The 16746-nt window shown below is 36.5% G+C and overlaps 1 protein-coding gene across 1 annotated transcript in view; it reads left to right on the top strand.

Moving 5' to 3' along the window:
- LOC102580292 (CCR4-NOT transcription complex subunit 11) overlaps positions 1 to 15278 on the top strand; it is a 21379-nt gene extending 6101 nt beyond the window's left edge. The window contains exons 6-12 of the mRNA XM_006349593.2: positions 140 to 290; positions 375 to 512; positions 12744 to 12815; positions 12903 to 12976; positions 13204 to 13345; positions 14056 to 14134; positions 14927 to 15278. Coding sequence (XP_006349655.1) covers positions 140 to 290; positions 375 to 512; positions 12744 to 12815; positions 12903 to 12976; positions 13204 to 13345; positions 14056 to 14134; positions 14927 to 15024 — 754 coding nt within the window. The 3' untranslated portion in view covers positions 15025 to 15278. The remainder of the gene's footprint in view (positions 1 to 139; positions 291 to 374; positions 513 to 12743; positions 12816 to 12902; positions 12977 to 13203; positions 13346 to 14055; positions 14135 to 14926) is intronic.
- The last annotated feature ends 1468 nt before the right edge of the window (positions 15279 to 16746 follow it).

The following is a 16746-nucleotide window of genomic DNA, read 5'->3' as shown; positions in this document are numbered from 1 at the left end:
CCCACAATTTTTCTTCACAGAACCACAGTTGGAGAAATTTGTCATCTGTCATCATATTAATCTTGCGTTGAGAACTCAGATCAGTCATTGCTTTCTTATTCTTGGACATTGTGTAATATTTAGCTTTGGGTAATTTCAGGTTTGATCTTCTCCCTGGATCTAAACCTAAAATTGGATCTGGGGATGTTGATGAGACGATAACTGGATTGTTATCAAATTTGTCATTGGAAGGATTAGGACCTCAATGGATAAGGCCTCATCCTCCCAGGCTTCCTGTATTGGATGGAGAGGTAAGGACTACGTGTGCTTATGTCCAGGGAATAAGTTGATCAATTTCTGGAGTTCTGTTAGATATACCCTCATATTTGGTGCAGCTAGTGTGGCTAAACCCCGATTACAATTATGAGCTTCTATGGGATCATGGAATGTGTGCCGATACTAGCAGAGGAGCAGCAGTCAGGGATTTGATTGCAAAAGCTCTAAAAGGTCCACTTGTACCTGCTCAACAAGAGGTGCATATGCTTCCTGTTGGATATTGTTAAATGCGGGCTTGTTTAAGTTTTATTATTATTTACATGCGGTGATTCACAAAATAAATGCTTTTTCCCTGATAAGTAAGTCGAGCATTGTCTTTTTTTCTTGGATTTCTGTGGCCATTCCTTGTGGATAATACCATGTTTGACCTTCGTGAGAAAAACGTAGGGTTGCATACCAATGAGAAAAGTGACTAGGTGGAACTGGTTATCTGGAGAAGGTCAAGTTTGCTTATTTGTACTTATTAAACCTCCTTGGTTTTATGGTTCTAAATTTCCACAAAAAAGAAGAAGAAAGATTTGGAGGTTCAACTACATACCTGGCTGAATGGCATTTAGACCATTTTTTTCCTTGAAGGATTTGGAGGTTCAACTACATACCTTGTTGAATGGTATCTAGACCTATTTTATTTTTGCAATTTGACCATGCCAACTATGAACATTGTCAACCCAGGGCAATAGTAGATCAAAGCAAGATGGATGGTACTTTTCTGTATTTTTAATAACCAATGTAAATTTAATTTGATAAAAGCCTGGCACTATTTCTCTAAGGAACTAATAAGTCTAATAGAGTTTACATACTCCATTCTACACCAGAGAGCAAAAAATGGAAGATATCATTTATTTTGCTGTAGGTCAAGGCCTCAGGCGGGGGAATGATACGACTGGATAGAAATTAGAAAGAAGAAGAAATTCCATTACGAGACAGTGTTTAATGCGAAAACTCTGGAATGGATTGCTCAGGTCTTGCGTGAAGCATCCCAGACAAAGGGGAATATGGTGAAGTGGTGGAAGAAGAAAATATGTTTTCTTAGAAGTGTTCTGCTTTAGGAACTATAATTAATATGGTCGTCACATCAGTCTGATAAATTTGAGAGGCAGAAGGAGGGCAGTTATTATTATTCCTGAGTTTCGTTTAACTCAGGGTGGATGAATATTGGGGAAAAGGTGGGGAAATACATCAATAGTGCCCCACAGGAATGTCGTTAACTTTGGGGAACACAGGTTGGTGGATAGAAACATTCCTTATGCTGAGATACTTGAGAGCAATGAATGGGCTAATAGAGAAGGGATCAATTGGGATCTGAGATTTAGAAGAAATATGCACGATTGGGAAGTGAATGATCTGGTAGACCTTTTTGCTAGACTACAACATTGTCACATTAATCTCCAGGCATCTGATAAGCTCAAATGGGGACACCAGAAAGGAGTTTATACAGTCAAGGAAGGGTATCAACAGTTGTGCTCTAGAAACCCCGTGATAGCTAACTGGCCCTGGAAACTCATTTGGAGGACCAAGCTACCACCTAAGGTAGTTTTTTTTACCTGGATAGCTCTATATGAGGCATGTCTCACCCAAGACAACATAAAGAAAAGAAAAATCCAATTCCCAAACAGATGCTATATGTGCAAAAAAGAGGCTGAAACCCCTAGACACCTTCTTCTTCATTGTGAGGTGGCCTCAGAATTATGGAGCATGTTTTTTTGTCTCTCTGGCATCAATTGGACCACACCCCTCACTGTTAAGGATGCATATGAGAGTTGGAGTCTATGGAAAGTTGACAAAGCCATCAAGAAGATCTGGATTATGATACCTGCTTGTATTTTTTGGTGTATTTGGTTAGAGAGGAACAAGAGATGTTTTGATGGAGAGTCAACTGCTTTAGGCATTTTGAAGACTAGGTGCACTGAAAATTTGTTTAGTTGGACCAACTTGTATCATGCTGTTAATGCAGAACAACTTCAGGATTTTACTAACTCATTAGCTCAGCTTATATTGTGCTGTTAAGGATGCATATGAGAATTGGAGTCTATGGAAAGTTGACAAAGCCATCAAGAAGATCTGGATTATGATACCTGCTTGTATTTTTTGGTGTATTTGGTTAGAGAGGAACAAGAGATGTTTTGATGGAGAGTCAACTGCTTTAGGCATTTTGAAGACTAGGTGCACTGAAAATTTGTTTAGTTGGACCAACTTGTATCCTGCTGTTAATGCAGAACAACTTCAGGATTTTACTAACTCATTAGCTCAGCTTATATTGTGCTGTTAAGGATGCATATGAGAATTGGAGTCTATGGAAAGTTGACAAAGCCATCAAGAAGATCTGGATTATGATACCTGCTTGTATTTTTTGGTGTATTTGGTTAGAGAGGAACAAGAGATGTTTTGATGGAGAGTCAACTGCTTTAGGCATTTTGAAGACTAGGTGCACTGAAAATTTGTTTAGTTGGACCAACTTGTATCCTGCTGTTAATGCAGAACAACTTCAGGATTTTACTAACTCATTAGCTCAGCTTATATTGTGCTGTTAAGGATGCATATGAGAATTGGAGTCTATGGAAAGTTGACAAAGTCATCAAGAAGATCTGGATTATGATACCTGCTTGTATTTTTTGGTGTATTTGGTTAGAGAGGAACAAGAGATGTTTTGATGGAGAGTCAACTGCTTTAGGCATTTTGAAGACTAGGTGCACTGAAAATTTGTTTAGTTGGACCAACTTGTATCCTGCTGTTAATGCAGAACAACTTCAGGATTTTACTAACTCATTAGCTCTGGCTTAGATAGTTTGTATAGTTAGCCAGAGATTTTTTTTTGTAAGCTCAAATGCCATATCTTGTAAATTTTGCATCTTCCCGATGCTGTTATTAATACCACTTATCTTATCAAAAAAAAAAAAAAGAGTGTAAAGAATCAGTAGTAGAGAGGGTAATAAAGAAGGGGGATAGAATATGCATTAGTTACAGCCCAAAGGAGTGTAGCGAAGTGTTAAAGAGGAGCTTGGTGGGTATCTTTGAGGCTAGAGGTGAGACACCAACTCTATCAGAAATCAGAAGATGACTCTTATAGATTGAGGAAGCAAACACATGGGTTGAACATGAGATGGGAAATGGATACTGTTCGAGTTTGAAAAGCCCAACTTGAAAAGCCCCAAAACAATAAGATTTGCAGATTGCTACAATACCTAGTTATTGTAGCAATTTTTTTTGTCTTTTTTATGGTTCAAATCAATAGATCGGGCAAGTATAAGAATGCCAAACCATTCAAAGCTCTGATACCACTTGATAATTACACTGTTAGTGATAGACTTTAACTTAGAAGTTAGAAAGAGAAGAATTGATTCTTGAATGAGAAGAACACAAGCTCAAGTATTTGATATTTGAAACCTTGTTAAATATTAAAAGCAGCAGTGATTCAGTTAAGAAGATGAAGAATAAGAGGGAAGGAGCACAAACAAGGAATCTTACCATTGAAGAAATGCAAGCTATGGTTCAAGGTAGAACAAAAAGGGTGAAACCCTAAAGAGAATATCAAAGGGTAGGCTACTATTATTAATATTAATATTAATTCAAAGTTGGATAATGAAGAAGAAAGCTCCCCTTTATATTATAGCCTAGAAGAGGCGGCTGCCATCCCCTTGAATTTATCAATGGGTATAGTCATACTAAATTTAATATGCTAGTAAATCGCTAGGTGCAGGAAAGAGCCTATTTTGATTGACCTATTTGAAGTGCTTTTAAACCAAAATAGCTTTTAAGCACTTTTTTAGTGTTTGGGTAAATTAAAAAGTGCTTGAAACCACTTGATTTTAAGCTAAAATGATAAAAATAAGGCAAAAGCCGTAAGTTAGGATTTCTAACTTGTCACTTTTGCTTATAAGCCAAAAGCTAATCCAAACAAGCTATAAGACTGCCATCACTTTGTTCAATACGCTTTAAAGTGATCTAACTAAAGTAAATAAGGTGAAATTTTCGGGGGGTGGGGGGATGGGGGGGGGGAGTGGAGTGATTTGGTGGGCCCTATCTTACATCCTTTTTTGTTTTCAATTATGGTCACCTAATAGTTGCAACACTCGGAATCATTCGGGCATTAATCTCTTCTTCCACAATACGACACTATTTTTTGAGAATGGTAACTGCTAAACTATATAGCCACAGGTATGCTGCATCAAAGAGTGTAGACCCCCTTCAAAAGTATTACAACTTACATCTAGATCTCCTATTTGTTACTTTGCTTACAAATAGTCTAAAACATCAAAAATATCTTCACCTATCAAGTCCTATTTAATTAAAAAATAGTAAAGAGAAAAACAATTCATCTTAAATTTCTGAATTTTGCTCTGCTTATCCTCAAATCATCTCTCATTTCTTTCCCTCCATATTGACCACTAGATACAGGCTAGGACAATCTTCCATCTTTCCTCCTTTTTTGTTGCATTACCATCTCTGTTCCAACAATAACTCCTTTTTTGTTGGAAGCTTTTTTTTTTCGCATGTCAATGCTATTTTCTTAGCCAGAAATAAAGAAAAGTAGTTCACATTGTGAGACACTTTCACTCTTCATATCATCTTCCATGGCCACCCTTCCTCCTGATTGTTTGAGAAGTTTAGATCCTTATATGCAGAATTGACACTGAATGCCCCTTTGTTGATAAGTTGTTGAATTGTGCAACTGTGGTATAGAAGGCTACTATTCTTTCTATTTTCCAATTCTAATGTCCTCTAAGGTGTAGCTACTATTCTTTCCATTTCCCAATTCAAATGTCCTCTAAGGTGTAGCTACTATTCTTTCCATTTCCCAATTCAAATGTCCTCTAAGTTGTAGGTTTGATCCTTGTCTTGTTGACATGTCAACCACAGTATCTTGTTTTTGTTGGCAAAAGGTGTAAAGATCTGGGCAGAGCTGTTTCAAGGGTTCATGTCCAATCCATTTATTATTCCAAAATGAATTCTTCAGGCCATTTCCAACTTTAAACTAGATTGGGTTAAAACTAGTGGCTAAAAGTTCCTGATGGATCTCCAAACACTACAACCTTATCGTGTGTTCACAACATTTGTTGTCCATTTATTCTCCATTCTATACTGGGTAATGATGACCTCCTTCCATAGCAAATTGTCGGTTGTTGCCAGTTTCCATAACCATTTCATCATCAAACTTTTGTTCTTCATCTTCACGTCTCTAATGCTCACACCTCCTTCTTTCTTGCTCATTGTGAGCTCCTCCAATTGACTAGATGAATCTTCTTCTTGTCTTCATTACCCTTGCAGTAGAAGTTCCTCATTAGAGCATCAGTCCTTTAATACTGGATCAAGTCTTACGATATTACTAGGTTAATTATGGTGCAGAAACTTGGTATGATTGGGTTGAGCGTGGTCGGAATTTAATGAGGTGAGTTAAAACTAGCCTTCTTTTGGTGTAAAGAAGTAGGTTTAGAGGATATAGATCAGTTTGTATATTTATTTAAGATCTCTGTAAGTATCTTGTTTTCTAGTTGCTGTTTTTTTTTATCTAACACTTTTTTGATGGTGTCCAGCATGTCCTTAATGCTGAGGAATACACATTTACCAGTTTGAAAAAAAAAAAAGTCCTAAAGTGGTTGGTTTCAGTATTTTGTTGAAGCTTCAAAGGAACACATGGAACTACTTAGGACAGTGTTATTAAAAGCGCGCGCTTCGTCGCTTAAATCGAGAAGCAAAGCAAAGCGAAGCTGTATCACTTTTTTGCAGTGAAGCAAAGCTATGGTAAAAAAGCGAGCGCTTCAGTCCCAGAAGCGAGAAGCGAGACTTCAGTAAAAGCGAGTAAAAGCTCGCTTTTCTGCTTAAGCTAGGTTGACAGTAACTAGGTTATTTTTTATTTCGTAAAAACACTTTGCGCCTTCTTTCCAAACATTTCCCTCTATTTCACCTATCTTGTTGTGACACTCTTTCAAGTGACTGCAAGTTCAGTTCATATCTTCTTCTTTTCTCTGGCTACAGTTTTTTTTTTCAATTTGCAGTCTGCAATTTTCCCTGTTTTGCAATATAATCTTCTCTATGTTTTTTCTTTCAGTTTTGCAATTTTTTTCTCTGCTTTGTATTGCTTTCTCTGTTATGCTTTGTTTTTGTCCATATTCTGCAATTTTCCCTCTACTTCATAATGTTTTTTACTGTTCTGTCTCTGTTTTCCCTGTTCCCTTTTTTTTTTGGGAAGTAAATTATATTTACTTTTTAATGTAAGAATTGAAAAATTTGCCAAATATGTTATTTCTATTGAGTTCTTGGTTATTTATATTGCATATTTGATATTTTTTGTTTTTGTACTAAATGGCGCTTTAGTTGAAAAAAGTGAGCGCTTCGCTTCACACTTCTCGCTTCAGTGAAGCAAACCCTTGTCGCTTTTTTCCCGCTTCTTTTTCTCCACAACACTGAGTTAGGATAGTTAAATAGCTTTATGCCTTCTTCTCCCAGTGCCATTCTTCCAACAGAACATCACCTCCTCACATCTTGGCATTATTATCCAAGAAACGCCAAAACCATCTAAAGATATCCCACCATAACCTGGATGCCTTTGGCCTCTTGGTGACACTTATTAATCTTATAATAAAGAATTTCGTGCTTTGTCCTTTATTTGGAAAAAGGATCTAGGCATAACTCAACCTCAAAAGTATAGCTCGTGAGGTGAGGGCACCAAGGCTGAACACTACCCCATTTTGTAGACTGGTTGGGACCGGCTTTCTATCCCGGTGAACAATGTTCCACTGATTAGGCGGGGATTTGCCTTTTCTGTTGATTCCTGCGGATTGTCACCCAATACCATAAAAGGAAACAACAATTCATTCCTTCAACCAACATGGGACACTGACCATTACCAAAATGTGTGACACTAACCAATACCATCCTCAAAAACTTTCAAAGTTAGCATCCAGATGCTGGCTTAATATATGATTTTCAAAGTCAGCATGATGTCTCCATCTCCATTAGGTGTGTGTGTGTCTGAAACACGTGGTTGACCTTGTCCTCTGACCATGCCAGTAATGGACCTTTTGCATATCTCAATGAGAACTTCCTCTAAGCAATTCTTCGTTTCTTAGGCTTAGCTCCCCATTTAAAGAGCAGTGGTCCCTTGAATTTGTTTTGCCCGTGGTACCAAATCAATTTCGCTATTTGGCTCTCCTCTCGTTTAAGTAGGTCAATTTGAGATTTTAGCCTCTTTGTAAGAGATGACCAAAACTTCAATTGCTACAAAGCTGAATAAGTTTATATTTGGTGAGTTGAGGTTCATTTTGTATAAGGTCCTATAACTGAAATTCTCCAACTTCACTTTATATTTAGTCACTTTCTTAGACCAGCCTTCATGTGTGGTTGCCTTAGGCCTATTATTCTTGTGGACCATGTCCCTGTGTCCTCATTGCCTTTGCTGAGTCCTTGACATTTTCTTGTCTTCCATGTATATACTTGTCACTTAAATGGCTATTTGAATTTTAGGAACTTACCAAATGTGTGTGCTATCTCCTTGTCTGCAGCAATTGTATTAACATGTAATTCATCTCCAATGACTCTTTTATCATCAATTCAAAGATGTATAACATTGGCTTGAGGAGGAATGGCAATTTTCTGGCTAGTCTATGTTTTTATGTTCATTGTTGTGTTGGTCTCTGCCTAGAGAGAAACTGTATCCAGCTCGTCAATATTTTTCCCGATGACCATGGTGTCCGGGCCAGATTTTGTGCACCTCGTCTAACTTCGGGCTAACAGCTTACAGAATTCCCATAATCACTCGAACGAGTCCATCAAAGATGGTTCTGAACCTAGTTGCTTTGTCCATTTCCACTGTCAACTGTTCTCACTGCTGGTCGCCTATAGTATTTTCTCTGGAATGTAACACAACATGAATAGTTTTATCCATGCTCGTTCAGTTTAATTGTAAATTGAGAGGCACCTGACCATCAACATACACTGTTTCAATATCATATACTTGCGGGACCCATACCCCTAAATTAATTCTTGTCTTAATGCTTAAATTAACATCTGCAATTGTCCCAATTTTAAAACCAGCTCCTAAGTTCCTGGTTTTCCTAGTTAAGTACCTTTACCTGATGGAATGACTTAATAAACCTCTCTGATGCTTAGCCATGCTTATGTGGTCGTGATGATTTTGATGTGGCCAAAGTTAGTGTTAATCACTCTTATGAAGTGCTCGCTATGATTGTTGCAACTAAAAAAAATATTATAATCAGAATTTTTTTATAGTGTGCTAGACATCATATCAACCTATTACACGTCATTATTTACCATTCTAAATTCAGTTCTTAAGTAGCTGGACAGATATAGGAAAACAGTTTGTCGGGTAGGAAACATTAAGTCACAAATTTCACTTGGAAAAATGATCTGATGTTACAAATTTCACTTGGTAAATTGGTCCAAAGTCACTTGACTAAATTCTCAAGGTGGATTGGGTATTAGTGATTTGAAGTCCCACCATAATAGCATGCTTATAAAATGGTTATGGAGATACCAGCGGGAGAAGCCTGGCTTTTGCAAGGAAGTCATCAATGCTAAATATGGAGTTCACAATCACTGGTGTTAAAAAGAATCACAATCCATCATGGTGTTTGTCCTCGGAAAATTATTAGCAAGCATTGGAAGTGAATCTTTTCAGAAATACTTATAAAGTTTGGAATGGCTCCCATGGTAAATTCTGGGAGGATTGTTGGCTTGGGAACTCCTTACAGATGGATACATTTCCTGCAATCTAGACTTCACTATTGCTCAAAACTGGGAAGGCGGCATTACTTGGAAAATCTCCCTTCAGGGGGAATTTGCAAGATTGAGAAATCGGTGATTTACTAACCCTCCTTGCTTCTCTTGAAGGTTGCAACCTAGAAGAACTATATCTAGATAGGGCAAGATCACAATCAGAGTAGCCTAAAACCACATTTATGCATAGAATGGGTAGAGGATGGACTCGGAAGCATGTGTGCGGGGACTAGATTACCTATCAAGATAATTACTTTACCTGGATAGCATGAAATTGTGCATGTTTGACACAAGATAACCTTGGTAGTAGAAACTTTCAGCTTGTGAACAGATATTGCACTTGCCTGTAAAGCTCCGAGAGTATTAGTCACCTTTTCCTTCACTGCACAGTTGCAACAAACCTTTGGAGCTTTTTTCCATTCAGTTTTTGGACCGAGTTGGATTATGCCAAAACTATCAAAGAAGCTTCAGAGTGCTAGTGTTTCTGGAGAGTTGATAAGGCCATCAAAAGGATTTGGAAAATGATCTCATCAACTTTTTTTTGGTGTTCTCAGACTGAGGAATCACAGATGTTTTAATGGAATCTCAACTCCTACATACTCCTTGAAAGCTAGATGTTTAGTTAGCATCTTTTGTTGGAACATCATAACCCTTGTAAATAGTACTGGTGATCTTTTTGGACTTCATTAGCTCTTTGGTCTTAATATAGTTCACTTACGTAGCGAAGCTAACTACTACAGATCTTTTATACTTATTGCATCTTCTTCATGCCTTTTTAATGAAACCATCTTACTTCATAAAAATAACATGAAAATCAGAATAAAATAGAAATGATGAGGAAAAGACAGAGAATGAAAGAAAAAATGGCAAACTGTCTTTCCCAGCTTCTTCCCTCCTCCCCCCTGTTGGGTCATCACCAATTGGTTGATTGTTGCTCGCCGAACTCTCATTTCCTTGTGATGTCATTTTATTGCCTCAGTTCTCCACCAAAGCTAACTGTTTTTGTTCTCTAGTTGAACTTGACTAAAGGCAAAGTCACCGACTGAACGAACCAACTTACTGCCTTGTTTGGGTCAGATCTTGATGTTGTGAGTTAGGGATTTGGATCATGCATAATGGCATGCAGCTTCGTTTTGGGAACTGATGTCCAGTATGAATGAGTCATCATTGATTCCAATACAATATTTTGGATGCAATGCTTCAAATACATTTGCGAATTGGAAAAAGATAAATTGTAGTGACTTTTTTGATGAGAGTGTACTAGAAGAGAGCAGTTTTAGCCACCCAATAGTTGTTACATATGTCAAAGGGAAACTGAAAATCCTGGCAATCTTTTTTTCTACATTGTGAAGTTGCCTCTGATATTTGGTGCATACTCATGTGCATTTTTGGCCTCAAAATAGGCCACTCAATCAGTTAGGGAAGCATGTATGTGCTGGTGTTTGTGGAGTTGATAAATCCATCAAGACTATCTGGAGAATGATACCGACTTGCATTTCGTTTGGAGTATTTGAACATTAAAGGAACAGGAGACGTTTTGATGGTGTCTCTACTCTTGCGGCTCTTTAAAGGCTAAATGTATTGCTAGTTTATTTTGATGGTCTAGATTGTACTCAGTTAATAGTCTTGATCAGTTTCTGGACTTATTAGCTCCCTAGCTTTGGGTGGCATAGTCTTGATCAGCTTTTGTTGTATAAAAGCCAAGAACTTTTTTGAAAGCTTCAATGACATATCCTTTTTTATTTTTTTTTGATTCAGCCAAGAACTTTTTTGTAAGCTTCAATGACATATCTTGTGGCTCTTTAAAGGTTAAATGTAGTGCTAGTTTATTTTGATGGTCTAGATTGTACTCAGTTAATAGTCCAGATCAGTTTCTGGACTTATTAGCTCCCTAGCTTTGGGCATAGTCAGATTTTGTTGTATAAAAGCCAAGAACATTTTTGAAAGCTTCAATGACATATCCTTTTTTTTTTTTTTTTAATTAAGCCAAGAACCTTTTTGTAAGCTTCAATGACATATCTTGTGGCTCTTTAAAGGTTAAATGTATTGCTAGTTTATTTTGATGGTCTAGATTGTACTCAGTTAATAGTCCAGATCAGTTTCTGGACTTATTAGCTCCCTAGCTTTGGGCACAGTCAGCTTTTGTTGTATAAAAGCCAAGAACTTTTTGTAAGCTTCAATGACATATCTTTTTTTTTTTTGATTAAGGGAACATTCAATGACATATCTTATCACAACTCAATCTTCTTGATGCTTTTTTCTATTGAAATCACTTCATCAAAAATACAAAAAGAACGAGAGCAGTGGATGACATTGCGAAGAAGGGAAGATGAAGCAACTTGAGCTTTGAAGAAATCTATCCTTTAGATCTAAAAAAGGTTTGGATAAAGGGGAATATAGATGATGGTGGGTGGTGTTGGCCATTGTAAAAGAAAGGAAAGGAAGATGAAGGTGTGGGTGTGGTGTTTGTGACATTTTTTAATATAGTTGTGAAAATAATAGAGGAAGTCTATTTTCTGGATAAGTTTTAAGTTCCTTCTTACGCTAGATAAAGTATGTTAGAATAGGATTAATAATCCTCTACCAATTGGCCCCTAGGTGAACTATGGTATATTAGTGGAGAAGTCGTAGGGGGCATACTCATCATCCCCGAGTTTTGAAGGTTGTTGACTCAAAATGTCTGCTCCAGACGGATTTCTCGGTCAGCAAAAAAAGGGATCAATCTTCTACTAACTTTGTAGCTAATGAAGTTTCTCCTCCTTGACACTTATTTGTACTTGTGAACGAATTTAAGCATGCAACTAAAACTTTTAAGACAATTTGTGGAGTAAGCCTAAAACCTTTATTAACTCCTGGAAAATCTTATAAATTCCATGTGGAACAACCATATGGCTTAACATCCTCTCACTCGTTTAACTTTTTTTGGGGAGTGACATTGTCATTTATTTTTACTTTGTAATATTAGCCTAAGATGAACTTAAATGGAGCAACATTGAGGATTCATGTAGCTGACCCCATTTTGTTTGCAGTTGAGGTGTAATTGTTGACAGTACATGGTGAACTTATGAGTGAGAATGAGCTTACCAATTGTCTTCTTTGATATCGTGCGGAAGAATTTGAGCCACCAACCAAAAACTTTTAAAGTACTTTGGAAGTCCTATATACCACATGGGACAACGATATAACTCAATATTATCATATAACCGCATGTGATATCTCCTCAGTGATATTGTTGAATTTGTTACCAACAATGAAAGGTTTTCCTTTACGCTCTCCGACTGAAATCTAGGCTCAACTTGATCACTTTTCATGTTGCCTTATTCTAGCCCTAGGTTAACATGTTTGGTTAGAAACTGGATGCACTTTGCCATAGATTTGCTGTTGTTGTTTGGTAGTCGCTCACTGCTTGAATCAATTTTCTTGATAGAATGAAGAAGCTCTGCACCCAGCTGGTCAGATAGTATTCTTTCAGATCTTTTCGTTACATGGAAGTTGTTCATTCCTTGTTCAAAATAATTCTTTATGGGAAGTTTTGGTTTAGCATAGGAAGTTCTTTGTTTTTGTTATGACTATCAAGAGAGTAATGATCGTGAAAAAGCTCATTAGGTGCAGAATTCTTTTTCATGCACATTTGTTGAGACTTGTATTGCATCCATTAGGCATTTTTTGAAATTGTTTCTTGTTCTCTTGACCAGCAAGTACTATTGGAGTTGGCGAATGATCCAAAACTTGTCTACCATTGTGGGTTGACACCAAGGAAACTGCCAGTATGAACTCTGCAACCTTAAATGTATCGTGAGTGACTAATAACTAGTGGCTGTGCTTGATTCAGAAGAATTATGTATATTTTTCAGGAACTTGTGGAGAACAATCCTGTTATTGCAGTTGAAGTTCTGGTTAAACTGGTCAATTCACCAGAGATTGCAGAGTATGCCTTTGTTCCTTGTTCCCTTGTTCATTGATTTGCATACCTGATACCCTTTTGATCACGATTTCAGAGCCCCATATACTAGTTCATATATTATAAGTGTCAATTGGGTGGTTTATTTGAACTTTTTGTTGGAAGTTGCAGAGCTAGCATTCTGTATTTTGTTTGGATGTGCGAGCACCAAACTTCACATGTTCTGAGATTCTGCAGTTTATTTGTGGTTGCAGATATTTTACAGTTCTTGTTAATATGGAGATGAGTCTTCATTCTATGGAAGTTGTTAACAGGCTCACTCAAGCAGTTGAATTGCCAACTGAATTCATACATATGTACATCACCAATTGTATATCTTCCTGCGAGAACATCAAGGTCCTCTATCTGCTTAACTTCTTCCTTATTAATTGAACCTTCACTTAATTTATTTGACTGGCAATTGTTAGGTCATTTAGAGTGTGATTCAATCAAACTCTTCACTGACCATGAGTTACTTGGGTCACCATGCTATTCTTGAGTTGGTTTCTCAACCATATTGTGCATATCAATTTCAGATTGGTGTTTTAGTAGACAAAACTTGGTACTTCTATAGGTTCTTTGGAGACTTTCTTTATCATAAAACATGTTTAAGGGGTGAACTACTGCCAATGTGGGTAAACAGTGTAAGCTTTGACTGCAACTATCCTGCTTCTGAAGATTGTAATGACTTTTGTGTCTCATTCTGTTTCGATCATGTAGTTATTTTTGTTATGGCTGGGGAAGAGGTGAAGTCAGTGAACTGATGTTTAATATCATAGCAAAAGGGATGTGAATCTGTTTTACTCTATTCTTCTCTGTCATATATTAGTTGGTGGCAGTGGCTCTAGTGTATACATGGGAGATGTAAGAAGGGAAGAGACAGACAAGATCTCATTGCCTCTGTTCAGATTTCAGTTTACCTACATATATTTCTTCTAATGTAGGAAGGAGAGGACCCGTGACATACACACATTGATTTCCTTTTACTAGCATAATTAGTGTTCCTAGAATCTATGATGTTATTCTCATGGTTTGTGTGATTACATCATTCTTTTCCAAAATTTCAGGATAGATATATGCAAAACAGACTAGTAAGACTGGTCTGTGTTTTCTTACAGAGCTTGATCCGGAATAAGATCATTAATGGTAAGTGTCTATTATCATTACTTTAGTGATATAATAAATAGATAGAAAAACTACATATATTGCATACAGTTTATATTGAGTAGTTTGAGAACTCAACTCCGGGGCGTGAGAGCCAATCTATCTATGGAGTTGCAACAGAGGATGACTAGGATAATAATTGTTAGAGGCTAGTTGCATCAAACCAGCCTTTAGGACACGTTTAGTGTGATGGATAAAGATATAATCCTGGGATAAATTTTTAGTACCCCTTAATACCTTGGTTGGTTACAAAGCTTCGGATAACTTATCCCCGGATTAATAATTAGTATTGGGATAAGTTGTTTGTTTACAATTATATCCTCCATAAGTGTAAAGGATGTGAAAAGTGATGTACAGAAAGGGTTTGAAGGGGTATTTTTATCATTTTAACTATTTTATCCCAGAGCAAGTTATTCCAGGATTAATAATTGGTACTCGGATAACTTATCCCAGGACTAATAATTAGTCCTGGGATAAAATAGTTAAAATGACAAATACCCCCTCAAATCCTTTTTGTACATCACTTTTCACATCTTTTACATTTATGGGTATTTTTGTAAAGAAACAACTTATTCTTAGAAATTATGCAATGCATATTATTTTTAATACAACAAACCAAACATATACTATGAAATTATCCCATCATAACTTGTCTTGAAACCAAACGATACCTTTATGCTTGGGTTAATGTTTGCTTCTCTCACTGAATTCTGGTCCTTCAGATACCTTCTTAATGTTTGGTTGAGCACTTAATTTGTGTGTTGTTTGTTGCAGTCCAAGATCTGTTCATTGAAGTACAAGCATTTTGCATCGAGTTCTCAAGGATCAGAGAGGCTGCTGGTCTGTTTAGGCTTCTGAAGACATTGGAGTAGATTGTCTCATTCACCTCACCCCATTCCTTGGATAAAGTTTTCTTTGATGTAGCATGTGTACATGTGTTTTGATTTGTGATTCCGTTCTTCCAAGTAGTTAGCACCCAATTGTGGGTCATTGTATCCTTGGTTCAGCAAAGTTATCGTTATAAAGTTTATTTCACAGTTAGCCAGTCAGCCATTCATTTCTCGAAAGTCTAAAAATGGAAGAATGTTTTGATCATCGTCATTAAAGATGCGTGAAAGTTGCTGGAGAAATTTTGGTTGTGCACTCAATTCCAATTCAATTAGAAAAAAACTATAATAGAATGAAAGACAGCATGATGAGGCGATGTTGGAAATCAAAATCTAATAGCCAAAACTTGTGGAGCAAGTTGAGGTATTGCTGATATACCTCCAACAACATTTCATCAGAGTTATAGACTATTGGAGATGACTGATCAATACAATGTTAGATTTTCTTTGAATGAGATTTTAAATATACAAAAGAGGTCTTTCCATCAATTCTAAGTTCTACACTATTGGTGAAGATTGATCTATACATTGATGACATATAGCACTGGATTTTTACATCTAAAATCTGGGCAAAATCTTTTTTGTGCTTGGTCAATACATTTTTAGTTATTTTGATTATTTTATTTAGTTCGTGTTGTTTAAATTTTTGGATGAGATTTTAAATATATATAAAAAAAGGTCTTTGGATTCCTATATTTAACATCATTTTCTTTAAACTTTACTTATGACTAGTCATAAAATAGAGGTTACCTTTCAATAGGACGAAGTCATTTGTATCATACTTATTATTTACTAAGTTTACATGTCTTGTTTGAAATTTGCATGGTGATGGTCATCTCGTCTCTTATCCAATTGAACCTATGAGTAAAACTAATGAAAGTTTTATTAGCTGAACCTATGGATAAAATTAATGAAAGTTTCATTAGCTTCACGTAATGTTTATGTTTTCTGTAGGTTCATTACTTTCAAAATGTTATCAATCGTATCTCACCTAATACGACAATATTTCTTATGTATGTCGTCCCTGTCTTTCGATGTGATTGTTCTGTCATAAACCAATACATTCGTCGTGACCATTCTTAGAAGTGCTATATAGTTGGTCATGCGAGAACACATTATGGTAGATACAATCCAACATTTGGAATTGTTTGACCTTGCATTTATATTTGAAAAAATAGATGTTGCATTGAAGATTATAGTAGAAGGAGGTGTTGATATATGCGGTGAACTTTGAGTTGAAAGATGAACTTTCATGGGTGTACACTATTTACGAAGGTGACAACATTCGATCATAATTGGTCTTGTTGCAATTGTTTTTGCAGCTATCGACTATGAATAATATTTAGGTAGTACCAATTATTTTAGAATAAGTAGAGGGCAGAACAAGTTATCACTCGAATAGACATTTACTTTACAGCTCAATTATGCTTGTCATGTTACGAATCTTTACTTATTTGCTCTGGACTACTTTATATTACTTAGCATGTAAATGAGTTAGCCTACCATTTAGTAATGTGTTGATTTCAGACTTAGAACGCATCATTGTATAAAACTATATCACTCGTAGTTGTCTCAAAGTTGTATTCTTAGATATCTTCTCCATATTAGGTAAGTAATTATAAGTTTGTACGTAGAACTAATTTGTTTGGTGTATGTAGTAGCTCAGTTTTATTTAAACGTGCTTAACTTGTTCTTCATTGGCTAACA

This window comes from Solanum tuberosum, unplaced genomic scaffold (assembly GCF_000226075.1).
Source record: "Solanum tuberosum cultivar DM 1-3 516 R44 unplaced genomic scaffold, SolTub_3.0 scf00107, whole genome shotgun sequence".
NCBI classification, from domain to species: domain Eukaryota; kingdom Viridiplantae; phylum Streptophyta; class Magnoliopsida; order Solanales; family Solanaceae; genus Solanum; species Solanum tuberosum.
Note: the sequence above shows the minus strand (reverse complement) of the source record. Positions and strands in the feature narration are given on the sequence as shown.